General features: G+C 43.1%; 1 protein-coding gene across 7 annotated transcripts in view; it reads left to right on the top strand.

The window, feature by feature from the left end:
• The window catches only part of TTC3 (tetratricopeptide repeat domain 3), a 123,823-nt gene that overhangs the window by 72,213 nt on the left and 28,695 nt on the right, over positions 1 to 22,915 (top strand). For 6 of the 7 annotated variants that reach the window (XM_062205098.1, XM_062205142.1, XM_062205117.1 and 3 more), the window contains 7 exons: positions 1,544 to 1,590; positions 2,937 to 2,993; positions 5,560 to 5,633; positions 9,903 to 10,067; positions 15,423 to 16,485; positions 17,344 to 17,409; positions 20,561 to 20,710. In XM_062205098.1, the coding sequence (XP_062061082.1) occupies positions 1,544 to 1,590; positions 2,937 to 2,993; positions 5,560 to 5,633; positions 9,903 to 10,067; positions 15,423 to 16,485; positions 17,344 to 17,409; positions 20,561 to 20,710 (1,622 nt within the window). The remainder of the gene's footprint in view (positions 1 to 1,543; positions 1,591 to 2,936; positions 2,994 to 5,559; positions 5,634 to 9,902; positions 10,068 to 15,422; positions 16,486 to 17,343; positions 17,410 to 20,560; positions 20,711 to 22,915) is intronic. The other variant, XM_062205107.1, reaches the window with a different exon arrangement.

The following is a 22,915-nucleotide window of genomic DNA, read 5'->3' as shown; positions in this document are numbered from 1 at the left end:
GGTATTTCTTAAAACTTTTAAAAATCCTTGGCCCTATAAAGCATAGTGTTAATATCCTCATTAATGTGATACTGGCAGCCCCGGCTTCTTTCCTGAACGCTGGACACATGGTTCCCTGGGAAATTCTGCGTAGAGGGCCAAAGGCCCCTTAAAAGCAGTCTGGCCAAATCTTGCCCTTGCCACATCTAGATATGTTTTTCCTAAATTTGTCTCCATTAACAACATTGTTGCATATCTAGTTTCTAAGCAGAAAATGCTAGAATTCATTTTGACTGTTGCCATTATTTGTATTATAACAAGTTTGTCACCAGTCCAAATAAGCTTTATCTCTGATCTGTCCTTTCCTGCCAGTCCCATTTCCCTAGATCAAGGCCCTAGTTATCTTTCCATGATGCGACTGTCACAGTAGGCTCCAAACTGGTCTCCGTGTCTCTAGGCCCTCCCACTTGTAATCCTTCCATATTGCCAATACTAACTCCTCTAGAATGTCTGTCTAATCCTGGAGCTGTTTTGTCTGAGAAACATTTGCTTAGCTTTGCTTACAAATTAAGTCCACATCATTGTCCTGGATTGATCATCGCTCTCCCTATCTGCACTGTGTGCAGACACACCAACTTCTGACTGCCCAAACTTACTTGCCTCGGACTTTGCTGCCTCCTCCCTCTCTCCCTCCCTCCCCCCCCCCTTCCTTCCTTTTTTTGACAGGCAGAGTTAGACAGTGGGAGAGAGAGACAGAGAGAAAGGTCTTCCTTCCATTGGTTCATACCCCAAATGGCCGCAACCGCTGGAGCTGCGCCCATCCGAAGCCAGGAGCCAGGTGCTTCTTCCTGGTCTCCCATGCGGGCGCAGGGCCCAAGTACTTGGGCCATCCTCCACTGCCTTCCTGGGCCACAACAGAGAGCTGGACTGGAAGAGGAGCAACCGGGACAGAATCTGGTGCCCCAACTGGGGCTAGAACCCGGGGTGCCGCACCAGAGGTGGAGGATTAGCCTAGTGAGCCGCGGCGCCGGCCATGCTGCCGCCTTTCTATGCTCACGCAGTTCCACCAGCCTGCTCTACCCCCTTGCTTTTTCATTTCAATTCTAACTTAAATGTCCCCACTTCCCCAGTGCCCTCCTTGACCCCTCCGCGGGCCTCTCCCCTTGAAGGCTTTGTTCCCTGCATCAGCTCTGCTGCCTTTGCACTCCCGGTGGGTCTCAGCACATGCAGTTACAGGTGTTCCCTGATCTTGGGCAATAGAACACAAACTCACTCATGGCAAGGTCTGTTTTGTGCATCTCTGTGGCACCTGGCATAGACGGTACCTAGAAGACACTCAGAATTAGGCTGAATTCAATGGGAATTTCAAAGTTCTTTGTAGCTTATTTCCAATTTAGCCAGGCATTTTGCACCTGGTTTCTAAACTAGACATGTGTCAAAGCCAAATACAGAATAGAACAGTCTTTGCTGATAGTGTTGGCGCTTCTTTTTTTAACCTTTAATGTATTAAATGGAAATGTCAATATTTCATTTCCTCACCAAAACCATCTGTGTCTCCCCACAGACAGTCGCTGTACTGTGCTACGGAAACAAGACAGTGGGGAAGCACCAGTAAGTTACATGCTCACTGAGATCTTGGGTTCTAGTTCGTATCAGTCACAGAGGGGAGGACCCCAGACAGCACTGACTGACATCACAGACGGCGTTCGAGAATCTACTCGCGTGCACTTCTGGAGAACATCTACTGCCTCGTTAGAAAGTTAATGCTCGTCTTCCTCTCGGAGCAGTGATCCACACTCTCTGATGCTTGAATTCTGCAGTTTCCATAAAGTGTTACCACTAGAAAGAGGAAAGGGAGCGTTCCCGAGTTACCCTGCAGTGTAAAGATGAGCAATCATCTTTAATGATTAAAATTTAACTGTTTTGCTTTGGAAGGAAAATAAAGGAACTTTGTTTTGAGTGGCTCTGAACTGAGTTTAAGTTAAAAACAATGCCAGAGCTGCCTTCCTTAGTAGATTATAGTTGCCTTCTGTTCTGTCTGGGAGGTCAGAAATTCTTCAAGCTTAGGAAGGTGATCAAGTAAGGAAAAGAACAGCATTGTGGCAGGTTTTTTTTTTTGGGGGGGGGTGCAGAACTGCTTGTTTACTGACCCTCCTTTAAACGGATTTTGTCATAATCTGCCGCGTCAGATACTGCCTGGCTGGGTGTGGACTGGCAGCCAGCATACCTCGGAGGGAGGTGAATGCGTCCCCGTGTGTGGCCCACTGTCTGGCCAGCAGGCCTCTGGTCTGCTCCACTAAGAGGACTGTCAGGAAAACGCTATTCTGGCATGTAGCCAGAATGACTTAGAAGTCTGGCCACTTACCTACTTGAAATAACATAAACCTTGTTGAAAATGAGGTTCAGAAGTTGAGGCAGTTTAATTTTAGTTATAACTTTTTTTTTTTTTTTTTTTTGACAGAGTGGATAGTGAGAGAGAGAGAGACAGAGAGGAAGGTCTTCCTTTTTGCCATTGGTTCACCCTCCAATGGCCGCTGCTGCTGGCGCATCTCGCTGATCCAAAGCCAGGAGCCAGGTGCTTCTCCTGGTCTCCCATGCGGGTGCAGGGCCCAAGCACTTGGGCCATCCTCCACTGCCTTCCCAGGCCATAGCAGAGAGCTGGCCTGGAAGTGGGGCAACCGGGACAGAATCCGGCGCCCCAACCGGGACTAGAACCCGGTGTGCCGGCGCCGCAAGGCGGAGGATTAGCCTGTTGAGCCACGGCGCCGGCCTATTTTCTTACTTTCTATTATAAATTATAGCATGTAGACTAATTCACTCTGGTGTTATTTTTATTAACCATTTTACATACATGTAACTTTTAACTAGCCTATGAAAATCAATATGTTTTGTTTATGTTGAGTTTCATAATGTTGTTATTAGAGTGTTCATTGTTTCTTTCCCCCCTCCTTTTTTAGTTAAGTTCTACTAAGGTGAAAAACAAAGGCAAGAAAAAAAAGCCAAAAGATTCAAAGGTATGGTATACTTTCTGTATTAATTCTTATCTAAGCTGCCCAAATGGGTTTTTGGATATAGAAGTTAGAATCAAGCAGTTCTGGGAATATTTTGAAACATTTTATAAGAGAAAGACTTTTTAGGCTTCAGAGATACATTTTAAAGTCTAGGCTTGGTTTTTGTTTTTTGTTTTTAAGATTCATTGATTTGAAAGAATTAGAGATAGGGAAATATCTTCCATCCCTCGGTTCACTCCCCAGATGGCTGCAATGGCCAGTGCCAGGCCAGACCGAAGCCAGGAACTAGGAGCTTCTTCCAGGTCTCCCCCGTGAGTGGCAGGGATCCAAGAACTTGGGCCATCTTCCACTGCTTTCCCAGGCCCCTTATCGGGGATCTGGATCGGAAGTGGATCAGCAGAACTTGAACTGGTGCCAGTTTGAGATGCAGCATCACAGATGCCGTTGTAAGAAAAAGGGGAAGGGGTGCAGATTGATGCCTCCTCAGCTGGGCACTGGGTGTAAGGAAGAGGGCACAGAACAGAGGGGAGATAGAATACAACCTTGCAGCCAGACCAAGTTATTCCAAGAAAATAAACTCGTAGAGGTTAACCAACTGCCAGCTTGCAGAGTCGCAACACATGGCTCAGGGCCCAGATCGCAGGGGCTGGGCTTTTATGTATCCTTGGTGGGCTGGGAATGGAGGTGTGGGAGTAGGCAGAGGTGAGCTTCTCCATACAAGTTTTTCAAGTTTGGCCCACAGGCTTCTAAACGTAGGGAAGAATGCAGGGAGTGGGTTGAGAACTATAGGCTGTGAGACTGAGTTGGGATTCAAGGACAAGGGATAAATTCCGATTTTATCTATCTTTTGGGCAGTGAGCTGCAGGCTGAGGCTTATGTCCTTGTTTCCTCAATCCTGACTCAGAGTATAGATAAGGAGATGGGGTACCAGTTTCTTTCTGGCTACTTCGCTCTGATATGGGGCGTAGACATGGGGTGAGGATCTATTCTTGGATCAGATTGAAGAAGGAGAGCGGTCTTGTGTTGCTCCTGTGAGATAACTTGAGATATATGCTTCGTAATTATTATTATTACTAAACTGTTGTGAGGAGATAAGAAAGCAGAATTATAGAGTCTAATTTTAAAACTTTTTGTTGGAATTATTTCTGTTGCTCAAAATACTTACTGCCTAAAATATTCAGAGTAAGAGTGATGCAGGGCTGATGTGGGGCAGTGGTTAAGTCACTACTTGTACTGTTGTCATCCCCATCAGAGTGCTGATTCAGGTCTAGGCTGTTCTGCTTCCCTTCCAGCTTCCTGCTTATGTGCTTGGGGAAGGCAGTGGAAGGAGGCCCAAGTGCTTAGGCCCCTGCCACCCAGATGGAGTTCTTGGCTGCAGGCTTCAGCCTGGCTCAGGACTGGCTGTTGTGGCCATATGAGAAGTGAACCAGTGTCTCTGTCACTCTGCTTTCAAATAAATTTTTAATAAAAGAATGATGAATGCTAGTCATCATAACAGTCTTAGAATGGATTCTTTTGTTTCTCTCACCTAAGGCTCTACTCCAAGCTTTTGAGATAATAAATAGATAATAAATATTTTTAAGTCTCCTAATGGGTTCTTTTTCCTTTTCAGTATTTTGATTTATTTGTTTATTTGACAGGCAGAGTTACAGAGAGAGGAGGAGAGACAGAAAGGGAGATCTTTCATCTACTGGTTCACCCACGTGTGGCTGTAACAGCTAGGGCTGTGCCAGGCCAAAGCCAGTGGTCTCATTCAGGTCTCCCACATGGGTACGGGGGCCCAGGCACTTTCTTCTGCTGCTTTCCCAGGCACATTAACAGAGAGCTGGATTGAAAGTGGAACGACTGGTACCCATATGGGATGCTAGCATCATAGGTAGAGGCTTAACTTGCTAAGCCGGCCCCTTGATGGCTGGTTAATGGCAGGGAAGGAGGGGACTGGCTGAGGAGGTAGTCTGGTTTTCCAAAAGGATGGAAAAACCCTTTCTTTGACCCTATCTTTAGTTAGCTAAACTTACACTAAGTAACATTTAAATTGTGTTTAAATTTAAACTACCCTAAATGTTAATTTGAGCTTTTTTTTTCTTTAAGATTTTGTATTTATTTATTTAGATAGAAAGAGAACCATCTCCCATCCACTGGTTCACTCTTAAATGGCCACAGTGGCTGGAGCTGAGCCAATCCGGAGCCAGGAACCAGGAGCTTCTTCCGTGTCTTCCATGCGGGTGCAGGGGCCCAAGCACTTGGCCATCTTCTGCTGCTTTCCTAGGCCATAGCAGAGAGCTGGATCAGAAAAGGAGCAGCCAGGACTTGAACTGGTACCCATGTAGGATGCCGGCACTGCAATAGGAGGCTTAGACCACTACACCACAGCACTAGGCCCCAATTTGAGCTTCTTTATAACTGTTGAAATTTAGATCACCACATGATCCTGTTCCAGGAGAATCTGCATATGTCTTTTATCTATTGGCAATTAGTATGCATGTTTATATAAGTACTCATCAACTTAAGTGGTAATATTTCTCTTTCATGGAAGAAAATTATTGTCATTTTTTTTCTTTTAACACAGCCTATGTTAGTGGGCTCCGGAACAGCTTCAGTTACAGCGAATGATGAGACTGTCACTCCAGGGGAAGACCATAAGTAAGGACAGTTTTTTTGCTTCATTTTACCCCACATGTTTTCACTTAATAGGTGGTTTCAGTATAATATACTGTTGATTTTTCTTTTGTGACTCTAACTTTCCTTTTCAAAGATACGTATATTTTATGACAACCTGCTGTTATCTATCGTGATTGAATTTATGGCAAGGTTGTAGACATTAAGAATTCATTCAAACTGTTAAAGTTGCAAGATGATGAAATTTATTCAGTAAGTATATGTTGAGAACCTCCTGTGGGAGGCACTGTGGGAAAATCCTAGGAGAAAATGTCTAGAAAATAAGCTTTTAAATATTCAGTGGAAAGAATATCCTGTTGATAATTATTACCTATTTTGCTATAACAGGAAGATATTTTAGGAGCTGTATATGCTGTTATGGCTTCACCTTATACATTTGTTATTTTTACTGCCATCTGATGAAACTGAGTTTTCAAAAAACAAATAGACATAAAAGATCAAACTAGCGGGCAGGCGGTATGCTACAGTGGAGCACCTGCATCCATACTGGAACACCTGGTTCAAGTGCCAACAATTCTATGTTTCGGATCCAGCTTCCTGCTAATGCACTCGGGATACAGTGGATGATGACCCAAGTACTTAGGTTGCTGCCACCATCATGGGAGACTCAGATGCAGCTCCTGGCTCCTGGATTTGGCCTGGCTTAGCCCTGGCTATTGTGACCTTTTTGAGAGTAAACCAGCAAAAGAGGATCTCTCTCCTGTCTCTGTCACTCTGCTTTTCACATAAATAAATCATTTTTTAAAGATTTTTCATTTGCTTACTTGAAAGTCAGAGTTACATTAAAAATGAATCTTAATGAAGAATGGGATGGGAGAGGGGAGTAGGCAGTAGGACAGTTTGGGGGTGGGAGGGCGGATATAGAGGAAAGAACTGCTGTGTTCCAAAAGTTGTACCTATAAAATTTATATTTATTAAATAAAAGCTTTCTAAAAAAAAGAAAGAGTTACAGAGAGGCAGAAGAAGGGGGGGGGGGGGGGTCTTCCATCCGCTGGTTAACTCACTGGATGGCCGCAATGGCCGGAGCTGTGATGATCTGAAGCCAGGAGCCAGAAGCTCCTTCCAGGTTTCTCACACAGGTGCAGAGGCCCAAGGACTTGGGCCATCTTCTGCTGCTTTCCCAGGCCATAGCAGAGAGCTGGATTGGAAGTGGAACAGCTGGGACTTGAACCTGTGCCCACATAGGATGCCGGCACTGCAGGCAGAGGCTTTACCTGCTACACCACACCACCTGCCCCTGCAAATAAATAAATTAAAACAAACAAACAAAAAAACCTAGTGAGTAGCAATACCCTTTTTTTTTAAAGATTTTATTTATTTGAGAGGTGGAGTTACAGACAAGAAAGAGGGAAACAGAGAGAAAGGTCTTGCATCCATTGGTTCACTCCCCAAATAGCTGCAATAGCCAAAGGCGGGCTGATCGGAAACTAGGAGCTTCTTCAGGGTCTCCCACATGGATGCAGGAGCCTAAGCATATGGACCATATTCTGTTTTCCCAGGTCATAGCGGAGAGCTGGATTTGAAGAGGAGCAGCTGGGACTAGAACTGGTGCCCATATGGGATGCCGGCACCACAGGTGGAGGCTTAGCCCACTACACCACAGCACCAGCCCCAACAATACCCATTTTATATCATTTTCATTTTTTTAAAAAATTTATTTGACAGGTAGAATTACAGACAGAGAAAAAGGTCTTCCCTCTGTTGGTTCACTCCCCAAAGGGCCACCACGGCCGGCGCTGCGCTGATCCGAAGCCAGGAGCCAGGTGCCTCCCCCAGGTCTCCCATGCAAGTGTAGGGCCCAAGCACCTGGGCCATCCTCCGCTGCCCTCTCGGACCACAGCGGAGAGCTGGACTGGAAGAGGAGCAACTGGGACTAGAACCTAGCACCATATGGGATGCTGGTGCCACAGGCAGAGGCACCAAGTGAGCCATGGTGCTGGCCCCCTGTCATTTTCATTATTAACCAAATGGTTTTTTTCCCCCATGTCTCTTAATGGAGTTACAAAATGGGTTAAAATTTGCAGTCATTTTATGGCGCTGTGGCCCAGCGGGTTAAAGCCCTGGCCTGAAGCGCCGGCATCCCATATGGGCCCTGGTTCGAGACCCAGCTGCTCCTCTTCCGATCCAGCTCTATGCTATGGCCTGGGAAAGCAGCAGAAGATGGCCCAAGTCCTTGGGTCCCTGCACCCACGTGGGAGACCTGGAAGAAGCTCTTGGCTCCTGGCTTCGGATCGGTGCAGCTCTGGCTGTTGCGGCCAATTGGGGAGTGAACCAGCGGATGGAAGACCTCTCTCTCTCTCTCTGCATCTCCTCTCTCTGTGTAACTCTTTCAAATAAATAAATAAACCTAAAAAAAATAAAAAATAATAAATAATAGCCTGTCTTAGTCTATTTGGGCTCTGTAACAATGTACCACAAGCTGGATGGCTTATACACAACAGAAATTTATCTCTCAGAGTGCTGGAGGCTGGGAAGTCCAAGATCAAAGTGACTGTAGCTTTGGTGTCTGGTGAGGGCCTGCTTTCTGGTTCACAGATGCCACCTTCCCACCATGTCTCCCCGTGGTGGCAGGGGGAAGGAAGCTCACTGGCCTCTTCTCTTTAAGACACAAGTTCCTCTCGTGAGGACTCTGCCTTCCTGACCTCACTACCTAATCAACTCCCAGCTGTTCCCCAGTCCAGCACCCCACATGGGTGATTGGCACTCACCATGGGCACTTTACAGGAGAAACAGACATTCAGACCCCTAGCACAGCCATTCCTGAGATTGGCAGTCTTGCACCAGGTACTGTTCCACATGTACACTTACTTACTGCTTCACACATGTACACTTACTTAACCCACTCATCTACTCTAGGAGAGAAATCCTATTATTAAGGCCACTGTGTAGCTAAGGAAACAGGCAGTGTAGTTAATGATTTGCCAGAAACACAAAGCTAATAAATAGCAGAGAGAGGATTTAAATATGCTATATGGTTTTCGAGTGCACATTCAGCTTACTTCACCTTTTTGGAGTGCTAAAATCTTTTATTCTTAAGTCTTTCTACCTGTGCCTTTTACCTGTCTAACCTTAGTTTAACTTAATATCACTTAACAATAAAATCTTCATTTTTCTATTATTAAGACAACATTCATCTCCTCAAAAGCTGTAAGTTTTCAAAAATTCACAGCAAGGTGAATTATTAATTTTTTAAAGATCTGTTTATTTTTGGGGCCAGTGCCAAAATTTACTTAGCAGGTAAAGCCACTGCCTACAGTGCTGGCATCCCATATGGGAGCCAGTTCAAGTCCTGGCTGCTCCACTTCCAATCCAGCCCTCTGCTATGGCCTGGGAAAGCAGTGGAAGATGGTCCAAGTCCTTAGGCCCCTGCACCTGTGTGGGAGACCCGGAAGAAGCTCCTGGCTCCTGGCTTTGGATCGGTGCAGCTCCGGCCATTGCGGCCAACTGGGGAGTGAACCAATGGATGGAAGACCTCTCTCTGCCTCTCTGCCTCTCCTCTCTCTTTGTAACTGTTTGAGAGAAATAAACAAATCTTTTTTTTTTAAAAAAAGATGTGTTTCTTTGAAAGACAAAGAAGAAGAGAGAGACATCTTCCATCCGCTGGTCCACTCCCTAAATGACTGCCACAGCTGGGGCAGCAGCTGGCTGAAACCAGGACACAGGAGCTTCTTTGTGGTCTCCTATGTGAGTGGCAGGAGCCCAAGCACTTGAGCCATCTTCTGTTTCCCAGGCACATTGGCTGGGAGCTGGATCAAAAATGTAGTAGCCGGTTCTCGAACTGGCGCCCAAATGGGATGCCAGCACTATAGGCGGTGACTTAACCTATGCCGTAGCACTGACCCCAATATGAAATATTGATTAAAAGTGTCAGAGCCAGCATTATGGCACAGCAGGTTAAATCTCCATCTGCAGCACAGACATACCATATGAGCACCGGGTTGAGACCTTACTGCTCACTCCACTGTTGATCCAGCTCCTTGTTAATGTGCCTGGAAAAGAAGTGGAAGCAGTCCAAGTGCTTTGGTCTCTGCACCCATGTGATAGATCTGTAAGGCGTAAAATGTTTCATGACCTTAATTGTGGAAAATATTACATTTCTTAGTAGTGTTTTTTGTAATATATTACTATCATTCTGTTTATTTCAATTAAGCAATATTTTGCTTCATCCAAAAGTATAATTCTTCACACACAGTTTTTTTTTTTTTGTTTTGTTTTGTTTTGTTTTTTAATTAGCAGACGCAATTCAGACTCTGCAGGCCCATTTGCAGTGCCTGACCATCTTCGGCAAGATGTGGAGGAATTCGAAGCTCTCTATGACCAACACAGTACTGAGTATGTTGTTCGCAACAAGAAGCTGTGGGACATTAACCCACAACAAAAGTGCTCAACTCTGTATGAGTAAGTAGGGTGACATTGCTACGACTGTTGTTTTAGACGAAGGCTGCAGTTAAAAATCAGAGGTTTTTAAATTTGTGTCTCATATTTATTTTTTATTTTTTTAAAGATTTATTTATTTATTTGAAAGTCAGAATTACACAGAGAGAGGAGAGGCAGAGAGAGAGAGAAAGTTCTTCCATCCGATGGTTCATTCCCCAGATGGCCACAATGGCCGGAGCTGCACTGATCCGAAGCCAGGAGCCAGAAGCTTCCTTCAGGTCTCCCACACAGGTGCAAAGGCCTAAGGACTTGGGCCATCCCCCACTGCTTTCTCAGGCCGCAGCAGAGAGCTGGATCAGAAGAAGAGCAGCCAGGACTAGAACTGGCGCCATATGAGATGCTGGCGCCTCAGGCTAGGGCATTAACCCACTGCGCCACAGCACCAGCCCTGTGTCTCATATTTATTAAATATGCCTCAAAACCTCTGGGGAAGAACATTGTCAGTGCTTTGTCAGGTGTTACACAGAGTTAATTGAGGATTTTTAATGCTTAAATTTAGAATCCCAGTGATTACTAGTTTTGTCAGTTTGAGCGACTAATACAGACATTTCCTACTAAGCTATCCTGTGATTCCCTGGCAGGAACCATTAATAAAGAAAGAATTATGGTAATTCTGTGATCCCAGCATTCCTGTGTGGATGGATGCATTTGTTTGGCCTCTCACCATACTCTTATCTACTGGTTTTGATTTACATTTCCCTGATGGCTAGTGATCCTGAGCACTTTTCCATTTGTCTTGGCCATTTGAATTTCCTTTTTTGAAAAAAGCCTGTTCATGTCCTTTTCCATTTCTTAACTTTACTATTTGTTTTGTTGAGTTTCTTGAGCTCTTTATAGATTCTGGATATTAATACTTTATCAATTGCATAGTTTGCAAATAATTTCTCCCATTCTGTTGGTTGCCTCTTCACTTTGCTGAGTGTTTCTTTTGCAGTACAGAAGTTTCTCAATGTGATGTAATCCCATCTGTCAATTGGCTTTGATTTGATTGCCTGTGCTTCTGGTGTCTTTTCCAAGAAGTCTTTCCCTATGCCAATGTCTTGCAGGGTTTCCCCCAATGTTCTCTAGTAATTTGGTGGTACTGGTTTAAGATTTAGGTCTTTGATCCATTTTGAGTGGATTTTTGTGTAAGGTAGGGGTCTTGCTTCATATTTCTGCACACAGAGATCCAGTTTTCCAAGCACCATTTGTTGGAGAGACTGTCCTTGCTCCAGGGATTGATTTTAGCTCCTTTGTCAAAGATAAGTTGGTTGTAGATGTGTGGATTGATTTCTGGAGTTTCTATTCTGTTCCATTGGTCTACACATCTTTTTTTTTTTTTTTTTTTTTGCCAGTACCAGGCTGTTTTGATTAAAACTGCCCTGTAGTATGTCTTGAAATCTGGTATTGTGATGCCTCTAGCTTTATTTTGTTGTATAAGATTGCTTTAGCATCGTTTGAGCATCATTTTTTTCTAGATCAGAGAATGTCCTTGGTATTTTGACTGGAATTATATTGAATCTATAGATGGCTCTCAGTGGTATGGACATTTTGATGATACTGATTCTTCCAATCCATGAACGTGGGAGATTTTTACATTTTTTTGTGTGTGTGTTTTCCTTTAATGTTTTGTAATTTTCATTGTAGAGATCTTTGACTTCCTTGGTTAATTTATTCCAAGATATTTTTAAAAATCTCAAAACATAATTCTTTGAATTTTTTAAATAAACACACAATTCCTTCAGAATGATAGTTTGTATTATTGACCAAGGATGAAGGAAAGAAAACTTCAGCTAACCTCGGGTACATGAAAAGAGTGTTTAGGAAAAGAATATTGGATGAGAAGTTGAGAATACTGGGGATGGCGTTGGCATTGTGGCAAAGTGGGTTAAGCTCCTGCTTTGGACACCCATCTCTCATATTGGAGTGCCAGATCCAGTCCTGGCACCTCCGCTTCTGATCTGTCTTCCTGCTAATGCTCCCGGGAGGCAGCAGATGGTGACTCAAGTGAGTGGGTCCCTGCCGCTCATGTGGCAGACACAGATGGAGTCCAGGGTCCTGGCTTCAGCTTGGCCCATCCCTGGCTGCTGTGGGGATTTGGGGAATGAGTCAGTAGAACCTCCCCATGCCTCTCCCTCTCAGCCTCCCCCTTCCTTCCCCTTTCTCTGCCTTTCAAGTAGATGAAATTAAATGGACATTTAAAAAGGAATACTACGATAATTTCTACCAAGTAACCTTTTCTTGATATTAAATAATCCTAGGATAATTTCTACAAACTGACCTTTTCTTGATTTTAGTATTTCTCTTTAAAGTATGGAATCAGCCTAATTTATTTCAATGACCTCTATCTAGTTCTAACATTTTATGATTTTGACAGTTGAAGCGAATTATTCATTAGATTTTTCTACCACTACTTCAGTGGTGTCAGCCGTCACCCAAGATTTCTTAAAAACTTCAGGCTACGCAGTGTTTCAGATTCCAGAAATAACAGAAGGTCTGGTCCTGTCATGCAGCCTTCAGCATTGCAGGACTAAGATGACCATTGGTGGGGTTACTGCAGACAAGAATCAGGAGCATTAGGGCTGAGTTGTGTGCAGTGGGTGAAGCTGCTGCCCAAGAAGCCAGCATCCCTTCCGAGTGCCAGTTCGAGTCTTGGCTTCTCCACTTCTGATGTATCTCCCTGATAATGGGCCTGAGAAAGCAGTGGAAGATGGCCCAAATGCTTGGGCCCATGCCACCCACGTAGGAGACTCGGATGGAATTCCAGGCTCCTGGCTTCGGCCTGGCCAGTCCTAGCCATTGAAGCCATTTAAGGAGTGAATTGGCAGATGGAAAATCTCTCTTTCTCTGTTTCTTCTTCTCTTTCTGTAATTCTGCCTTCCAAATAAATACATCTTTTTAAAAAATAAATGATAAAATAATAAGAATCATGAGCATGTACGAAGCTGATTTTGCCCAGAATAGTACCGTGGAAGTACTTTTTTTGTTCTTTAAATTTTTATGTATTTGAGAGGCAAAGTGAGAGAAATAAAGAGTGAGCGAGCACGCCCTCATATCCTCTTTTTGAGTCCCCGAATGTCTTCAATGGCCAGGGCTGGGCTTGGCCCAACTAAAGATGGGAGCCAAGAATTCAACCACAGGTCTCCCCATGGGAGGCAGAAAGCATATTATTTGTGCCATTGCTGCTGCCTCTCGGGGTCTGCATTAATAGGAAACTGGAATCAGGAGCCTGATATTGAATCCAGGTATTTGGATGTGGGTTGCAGGCATCCTAACCACCATCTTGTTAGGCTACACACTGACCCAGGATTACTTCTTAAATTACCTTTCCCATCTGTGCCCTGGACTGGCAGCAGCGGGCACTGGTCTTCAAAATGCCCATCTTTGGCTATTTAGACCATGAATGATCACACAAATTATAGAAATGTTATATATACACATAGAAACATGTGCATGTCTACACAACAAATCTTAGCATCCCTGGGAAATTTGTTTTCTTACAGCAAATTTTACTCCTGTCGCATACAACACACTCAGTTCTTTGCCTGTTTTTTTTTTTTTTTTTTTTCCTTTTTAAAAGAATTTATTTGAGAAATAGAACGAAGGAGAGAGAGAGAGAGTCAGTCACAGAGGAAGCTCCCACCTGGTGGTATTTCACATCCTTGCAGATTCTCCAGCAGCGTAACGTGGGGGCCGTCCCTGGACCTCACAGTCCTTCATTTGCCCCGCCTTCCCTTTCTGTGGTTGATTGCTCATTGCTCAGTCACTGGGAGTAGCTTCCCTTCACGTGGGCTCTGTTCTTGGCTCAGCACTTCAGATTTCATTTTCTTAGTCCAGGTAGAAAAGCTTTAGTAAACCCACGTACACCGTTCATCAGTTATTTTACTGCAGTTTAATGGCTGCTGGACAGTGACCGGAAACGCCTTTGGGCAGATGGTGCGGGCCAATGTTATTAGTGCCAGCCAGTCAAATCCTCTACAGGATTGGTCGTTCCTGCGACGACAGTGATTGGTTTCTCTTTGTCTCACCTTCCCTCTTCCCCTTTTGCTTTTAGAAATTTATAAAATGAAGTTGGATGGGAACCCTAGAGCAAAGCCATATTGAACCTTAGTTTGCACAGCAACATGTATATAGAGAAGAAATATTTAGGAATATTAGGAAATACTCCTAAGATGAAAATACTATAAAATACCTGAGAACTGATTTGGGGTGACTTTAGTGTTCAGAGCAGAGCAGCAGTGCTGACAGAGGAAAGTGGCGTTTGGTCTTTAACAGAGTGTCAGTTGCTTTTAAGAGAAGTTAATCATTTTTAATTGCACAAAAAGTGATTTTCTTTTGCTTCAAAAAAGCATTGGTTTTAACTTCCCTTCTAAATATGTGTTGTGCTTCTTTGCATTAATTACTTAGAAAGCTCCTTTACGTATTTTTGTTTTTGAAAACGCCGTCTTAGTGGTGTCTGGTGTGACTTCCATGCTAGTCATACGATTGTTTTAGGGTGAATACAGAATTCATTGGAAGGAGAGGCCGATCTGAGCATGATACAAGAATGAAAAAAAAAAAAAAAAATAGACCTAGAATTGGAACATACAAAGCCAGCACAGAAGAGCAGTCAAAGGGACTATATCCACACTCAATAGGATTTTTTGAGATCTTGTTTCCTCTACTCATTTGACATTTTTAAAAATTATTATTTTAAAATTTACTTACTTGGACAGCAGAGGGACAGAGCACTCCCATCTGCTACTTCATTCCCCAAGTGCGCAAGGGCCAAGGATGGGCCAGACCAAAGCCAGGAGTGGGGAGCCAATTCAGGTCTCCCACATGGGTAGCAGGGACCCAATTACTTGAACCAACCATTGCCTCCCAGGGTAAGCATGAGTAGGAAGTTGGAATCTGAAGCAGAGCTGGGACCAGAACCTAGGCATTCTGCTATGGGATACAGGCATCCAAACTGTGTGTCCCAAACACTATGCCAGACACCCACCCTGTCGTTTGACATTCTTGCTATTTTTCCTGAGTAAATATTCTTTCTTGTTTATTACTTTTATAATAGATTATATAATTATATAATTGAAATTTATAAAATAACTTCTTAATTCCTTTTTGCTTTTTCCCAAAAAAGATTCTCAAGGATTATTTTCCAAGGGCAGGACAAAATTATACTTACTGTATCATAGACTGCATGAAACTCATGTTTGTATGTTTGCTGTGGGCGGTGGGAGCATTGAGAATATTACAAGTGAAATGTTTTGCTTTGGAAAATAAGCTTTCCCCCCCCACCAAATATGTGCAAATGTGTCCTTACAGTAACTCATGTAAATGTACATTTTCTCCAAGTTACTTCTCTCAGTTGTTGGAGGAACATGGTCCCTTGGACATGAGCAACAAGATGTTCTCTGAAGAATACGAATTTTTCCCAGAAGAAACTCGACAGATACTAGAAAAAGCAGGAGGTTTAAAATCTTTTCTGCTGGGATGTCCTCGTTTTGTTGTAATTGACAACTGTATTGCATTGAAGAAAGTTGCATTACGACTCAAGAAAAAAAGAAAGAAGAAAAACATTAAAGCAAAAGTGGAAGAAATTTCAAAAACAGGAGAATATTTGCGAGTTAAACTACCACTGAATCCAGCTGCTAGAGAATTTAAACCAGATGCGAAGTCCAAAACAGTGTCTGACTTACCTTCGGCCCCAGCTCCTGAGGATGTGAAGCCCAGGCCCATATCTGCTGATTCTCCCAAACCAGCCTGTGAAGATGTGAAGCCCAAGTTGGTCTCTGAGCACTCTTCCCGGCCAGTTCCTGAAGATGGGAACCCTAAGGGGCCTTCCTCTGGTTCTCCCAAACCTGTCTCTGAGGATGCAAGTCACAAGCGAGCCTCCTCACATTGTCCCAAACCAGTTCCTGAAGATGTGAAAGCAACCTACTGGACACAGTCCCATTTGGTCACAGGATACTGTACCTATCTTCCCTTGCAGGGATTTGACATCACCCAGACACCGCCAGCATACATCAACGTGTTACCAGGCTTGACCCAGTACGCTGCCATCTACACACCTTTGGCCAGTATTTCTTCTGAATATCAGCTGCAAAGATCAATACCCGTGGTGCCGTCTTTTGTCGCCAGTGACACAGCAGATAAAAACTCTGCCATGTGTTTTGAGGGTCGTCCTCTGAATACTGAGCAAGCCTCTGGGGACCAGATGACCCTCCAAACACAGGTCCATGAACAGCCTTTGGGAATACCCGTGAAGTCGCAGTGCAGCACAGATGGTGCCGATCTGTCCCCGAGTGAGTCTAGCAGAAATGCTGGGCACCTTGGGAGTCCTAAGAAGTGCGAAGTAAATCCAGAAAGTACCGGTGCAATAACAGATGCTCCACAGACGCAGGTGGCTGCCACACAGGTAAGACTTAGAGAGAAGTCTTACACTGTAGCAAAGTTAAAATCCCTGAAAATGATTCTGATGGTTGCTGAGGCCTTTGTTGGAAAATATTGTAAGTCTAAGAACACTTTTTGAAACACGACAGGCACATTTGTCAGGAAGAAGTTTTCAGTCTAGTAAATAATATCCGACTTCTCTACCCAAACTCTGTAGCAACTGAGAAACAGTGGAGTCAGCTGAAACATTTTAATAATTAAGTCACAGTTGGAGGGTGTGGCTGTTTCTTTATAGAAAAGTACAGATGCTAATAACGGTCAAGCCCACATCACTCAAGCTTGCCTACCAGTTACAGCAAGACCAGAACAGGAGACTGTGGGATTTACTGCAGGTGGGGGGCCGGGAGGGTGGGAGAACGTGATGATGGCTCCTCGGAGAAAAGAAAGGAAGAAGAGTCTCCAGCTTCTCCTGCCAAAGCAGGGGAGGAATGAGGGAGGCAAAAGAAGTGTCCACATGGAGGGAAACCAGAGGGGTGTCCATGGAGGAGTCCTTCCCAACAGGCCTGAGAGTAAACCCAGGTTCCTCTCCGGTTGCCTTTCTAAGGTGTGAATTGACTTAAATACTTTGGTTGCCGCACTGCTAAGTTAAACAAAATGTTTCAAGTGTTACAAGTGATGAACCCAAATCATTTTCAGTTATACTAATTCTGAAAGTAACTCCTTACTAATAATAAATATTTATTGAAAACATAGGACATAGTCTAAATTGGGGAAAAAAAAACTTGAAAAATTGTGAACATGTTTTAAAATGTTATTACTTGGTGAGTTTATGTACTAAAGCAACTGAGGCAAATTGAATTGAAGGGATTGTTTTGCCCCATAGGTGTCCTCAAACATAATGCACCAAGAAGTCAACACTGAGCCGGAAGATCCTCTTATGGCACCACAAGTGAGTCAAATTGTGTTAACCTCTTTAAAAGTTTAATTTTCATTAATTATTCTAGATGGGAATGATGAGTCAGAACTATCTTAGACTCAGCTAAGTCGATCTAAAGGAAAATAAAAGTTTTCTTCTAGCATATTTATTTTAAAGTATGATGGCTTTATTGTTTTAATTGGTGAAATGAGGATCTATTGATTTATAAATGAGGTATTCATGTGAATAATACAGAAAGGTATTATGAAGACTTTCACCACTTTAAGTGATCCAATTAGAAATTCTACTAATATGATTTACTTTATTGAAACATCATGAGAGAATAATTATTTGACCAGCTGTATAGGTATTGAAAAGGTACTGGATAAAATTAACCTCCCCCCATTTTTTTAACCAACGCTGATAATAAAGTGAAAATTAGTATCTCTCAACATACTAGTATCTTTCTCTTAAGCCAAAAGCTATCTTGCTTAAAGGTAAAACATCACCACTAATATATTATCCTAGAGATACTAACTAACAAAATTAAATAAAGAAATAATGTAGAAAACAGGAGATAGAATTACCATTACTTACAGAGACTAAGATTATATTTCCTGAAAAATCTAAAATGACCAACTGAAAGCTTGGACCAAAGTAAGAGAACTCAGAATGATGACTGGATACAAAATAGCTTCTCATGTACTAACAACAGGCTGTTAGAAAAGTGTGTCAGAAGAAAATATTCTGTTTTCAATAGCAACTAAAAGATAAAATACTTGTCTATGTAAAGAAAACTGAAATGCTTTGAGAGATCTCATTGTTCTTCCAGGTCAGGAATTTAGGAGCCACTTTCGCTGTGTGGTTCTGGAGATATTACTCAGGTAACAGTAAAGGTGTTGGTGAGCACTTGTCACCTCCAGGAAAACCTGGCTGGAGGTTCTGCCTCTGGGATGGCTTGAGCACATGCTGACATGGAGCCTAGTGGCTTTTAGGCCCTACTTTAGGAAGCTCCACTTCACTCCTGCTGATTGCCTTGATCACAGAGCAGCTTCTCAAGCCAGATGTGCAGGAGACCCTGTACAAGGGCATGAATACCAAGAGGCCAGGACCTTGGCGGTTGACTTGGAGGCTGCCTACGGCACAGGATTTACTTGGAACTAGACAAACTGATACCACTCTATGTGGAAATTGAGCCTCAGGAATGGTCAGGGAAAGGAACTGTAAGAAAGAGAATTATGAAGCTAGATATCACCTAAATAGACCATTAGAAAAAAGCCTTACAGAACAGAAGAATACAGAAATTTAAGGTATAGTAAAGTTGCTGAACTATCAGTGAGCAAAATGTTAATTAAACACTTGGTGTTGGGGCCTGCGCTGTGGTGTAGCAGGAAAAGCCACTGCCTGCAGTGCCGACATCCCATACGGGTGCCAGTTTGAGTCCCAGATGCTCCACTTCTGATCCAGCTCTCTGCTGTGGCCTGGGAAAGCAGTAGAAGATGGCTCAAGTCCTTGGGCCCCTGCACCTGTGTAGGAGACCTGGAAGAAGTTTCTGATTCCTGGCTTCAGATTGGCACAGCTCCAGCTGTTATGGCCATTTGGAAAGTGACCCAGTGCTGTAAGACCTCTTTCTCTGCCTCTGCCTCTCTGTAAATCTGCCTTTCAAATAAATAGATCTTTTAAAAAATAGTTTAAAAAAACAAAAACAAAACAAAAAAACACTTGGTGTTAGGAGAAATAAGTTGCCATCTAGAAATAATTAATTTGGATCCCTACTTCATTCCTTCCACCCAAATAAAATCCAGGCAGATCAAAGATTTAATACAAAGAAATGGCCCCTCTATAAAAGTACCCCCTTAAAAAGGGAAATTTGGTGACCATTTCTTTTCACTGGGGTCTCACCCACAGAGGTCCTTCATGTAGGACGTTTTTTACCACTGTGTCCTGGCTTTTCAGCCAGACCAGAATGCCTTAAGGGCTGATTCTGAGGTCAGAGTGCTATTTAAAGCAATTGTCATGCTATGAGTCTGCTGTGTGGACTGCTTCCCATGTTGGAGCATTCACTCCTTTTTAATTCTATCCATTATTATTACAGGTCACTTAATCCTATCTATATGATTACTTTTAATACTAAAGTGATCCATATGATCACTTTAATACTTAAAATGCTGATTTTTACTAGCCAGCTTAAGGGGATTTGGAGTCCCAAGGCAGATTTTTAAACTGTGCCCTTAGAAGTAAGTCCATAGGAATGTATGCAGGACTATACAGCTTTTAGCTATAAACTTCATGCACTTCAGAATTACAACTTTAGGAACATGGTGATTCTTTCCACCATGCCTGCCTTCCCACCCGCTTCCTCCTCCCTCTCTTAGTCCCCCTTATTTTTTACTAAGATCTATTTTCAATTAACTTTATACACATATGATTAACTATACGTTAAGTAAAGAGTTCAACAAATAGTATGAAAGGAAAGAAAACTGTTCCTCAACAGTCAAGACAGGGACTGTTCAAGTCGTTGCTTCTTAAAGTGTCTATTTCACTTCTACAGATTTAGGCAATACTTTTAAGAAGATAGACTTACACTGAGTCTGTTGTATTTGAAATTTGCAGTCCTCATGTAGTGCAGATGGACATTTTTCCTAGTTAGTAAACAAAAGACTGACAGCTTCATTTTCAGCATCCGACTCCTCAGACTCAGGCATGTGATTGTGGACTGTCCCAGCAGAGTGAAAGGTTTTCAGAATCCTTACAGAGGAAGACTTAAAAGTAGGGACAAAGTTAATATATTCTGTTCATATCTAAAATATATGTAGTAACTTTTTTTAATAAAAAAACTTGTTTTAATAGAAAGTTCTTGATGTTGATTGTGGAGAATGACATTGAGATCAAACTATTGATCTAATACCGGACTTTCCTAAAACAAGTAAATATCAAGAACTAGTTACAGTATAGATTGAAGAGTTTCAGTATGTATTCCAGTAATATGAATATTACTTTTTAAAATATGGCTTTACTAAACAGTGTTTAGGGGTTTTTAGTTCCTGAATTACTGTGGTATTCCCCTTGTACATTTTCACCTGTATTTCCTTGTTCTTTTCTTGTTTTAAGAGATAGTTCAGAATAAGAGGGTAAATAGGCATTTTGAACTACTTTAATAGGTAATTTTGTCATTTACTTTTAGGGGGATATTTCACTGATTGAAAAAGAGTACCAAGGATTACAAGAGCAGCTTAAGGAAGCATATGAAAATTATGAGCAGATAAAACTCAAGGGCTCAGAAGAGACCAGGGAGCTAGAAGAAAAGTTGAAAAGGAATTTAGAAGAAAACAAGGTAATCCTTCCATCTGCAACCTCTCTTTAATTGCATGTGGTAATTAGGAGAACGTAGCTGTGCTGAACATCATTGGCTAAACAAAGGGTTCTTTCTCAAAATTGTTTCAAATTTCTCTATAATATGTTAAAGTGACAGCATTTCTTGCAGTATTTTATAGCCTCTATGAATTCTTTTGAAAAAGGGGCTGTAAATCTGAGTTTTCATTTATCCATAATTCAGTTTCTTCATTAACAAAAACTCCATGTATGGTGACTTAAGTTCTGAGTTAAATATTTTTTGTATTGAGAGGCAGTTTAGGAATTAGTGGTTCTGAGTGTGAGCCCTGGAGTCAAAATGTCAGGGTTCAGGGCCAGACTGGTTCTGATCTTCGACAAGCTATTTAGCTTCGCTGTGTTTTAGTTCCTTGTCTGGAAAATCTGAGTAGTAATTACTCCCAGTTCCTGGGGTTAGATTCATACTTGTAAAGTACTCACATTATAAAACGTTAGGAAGTATTGTCTGCCACTGCTATCACCATCATCTTCCTCTTTGCCTAAGACAGTGTAGGAATAACACAGTGGGGGTGGGGTAGGTATGTCTGAACTGAAAGCTCACCCACATCATCATCATCTTCCTCCTAAGACAGTGTAGGAATAACACAGTGGGGGTGGGGTAGGTATATCTGAACTGTAAGCTCACCCACATCATCATCATCTTCCTCCTAAGACAGTGTAGGAATAACACAGTGGGGGTTAGGTATATCTAAACTGTAAGCTCACCCAGAGAATCTCATTTAAATCTTCTGATCTTGAATTCTGTGAGCTCAGATTGGTCATCTGTTACAGGTAGCTGGCAGTGGAGTGACACTCAAGTGGCAAGGCCAATCTGGAAAGGAAAATAGAATTCTAGATGTGAGGAGATCATGGTGTGCTTTGTTTTAAAACTGTTTTATTCTGTTCAGAGAGAGATTAATACATTTAAGAAAAAGAAGAATATGTTCCACAAGTCTGATCAATAGCTGGGGTAACATACAGAAGAAAAAAGTGGAACATTAATAAGAAGCACATGTACTGAGATTTAAATACACCAAAGAAAAGGGTCAGTTTGCAAAGGGAATTTTCACAGCATCCCCCAGGACCTTTGTGAACTCTGGGTGGGACTGGGGAGATTGAGAAGATGAGGAGAAGTGGGTGGAAAGCAAGACCTTTCTGCTCAGTTCTCTGGTTGGGAATCAGGGAAGAACAGCGAGCAAAACCAGAAGTCTGCCTTGCTCAGTGACACACAGAACACGAGTTTGAATAAGCTACTTGGGAGGCTTACCAAAATAAAGTATCTTTATAAACTCTGTATTGCCTCGGGCAAATTCAGTTTTGATTAAATCCACATGGAGATAGATGGCCGTGTGTGCCTCTTCGGAGAGACAGAGCAGATGTGGGGACATGGGTATTGGTATTCAATGAGTGAAGTGGCTTCCGGCTGGCAGAGCCTTTCTGGCTTCATAGATGGGTGCTCTGCCTGGGTGCTGTGCTGGAACAGTTCTTCAGGGCCCTGCTGCTTGTATAGCGGAGCAGGAAGCACACAGGAACTGAGCACCAGAGAAGAGGAGGCGGGGGGAGAGCAGCAGCTCTGGCAGCGGGTCCTGCTCCTGCGCTTTCTTGCTTGGACAGGCTGTGCTCAAGAACATGGGCAGTCTGCCTTTGTAAAGGGGTGGTGAGAGGCTTATTAGGTTACTAGATTCCCGTGTGAAGTATGTACTTGTTTCTTACTAGGATAAATCCCTTTGCTTGGTGTCTACACAAGAGCAGATGAGATTTAGACCTGGACCCTTTTTTATTAATCATGAGGCTGCTGTGTTATTAAAAGGTGGTTAGTACCAACAGCAGATGAAATCGTGTCGTATTTTCACTGGCTGAGCTATACAAGAGGGGGTGTTTGTGTGTGCACACACATGCTCCTATCTTTGTAGTACTCGTGCCTTTTGTTACCTGAACTCTCTTAGGTACGGGTTGCCAAGTGAGTCCTCCTGCCTCAGCATAACCTGGGGTTGCACACACCCTCTCAGCCCAAGGGCTGGGTCTGAGGGAAGAGCATGGCACAGAGCTGACAAGCAGGACGGACGGGCCGCGGGGTCGTGGCCGTAGCGCTGAGCCGGGCAGAGTACGTGGCGTGCAGGAAGTGGAGGTGTGGCGGTCACCTCAGTCACAGTCATGAGTTGACAAGTTC

This window comes from Lepus europaeus, chromosome 2 (genome assembly GCF_033115175.1).
Source record: "Lepus europaeus isolate LE1 chromosome 2, mLepTim1.pri, whole genome shotgun sequence".
NCBI classification, from domain to species: domain Eukaryota; kingdom Metazoa; phylum Chordata; class Mammalia; order Lagomorpha; family Leporidae; genus Lepus; species Lepus europaeus.
The sequence above is the reverse complement of the archived record's forward strand: the minus strand, read 5'-3'. Positions and strand labels throughout refer to the sequence as shown.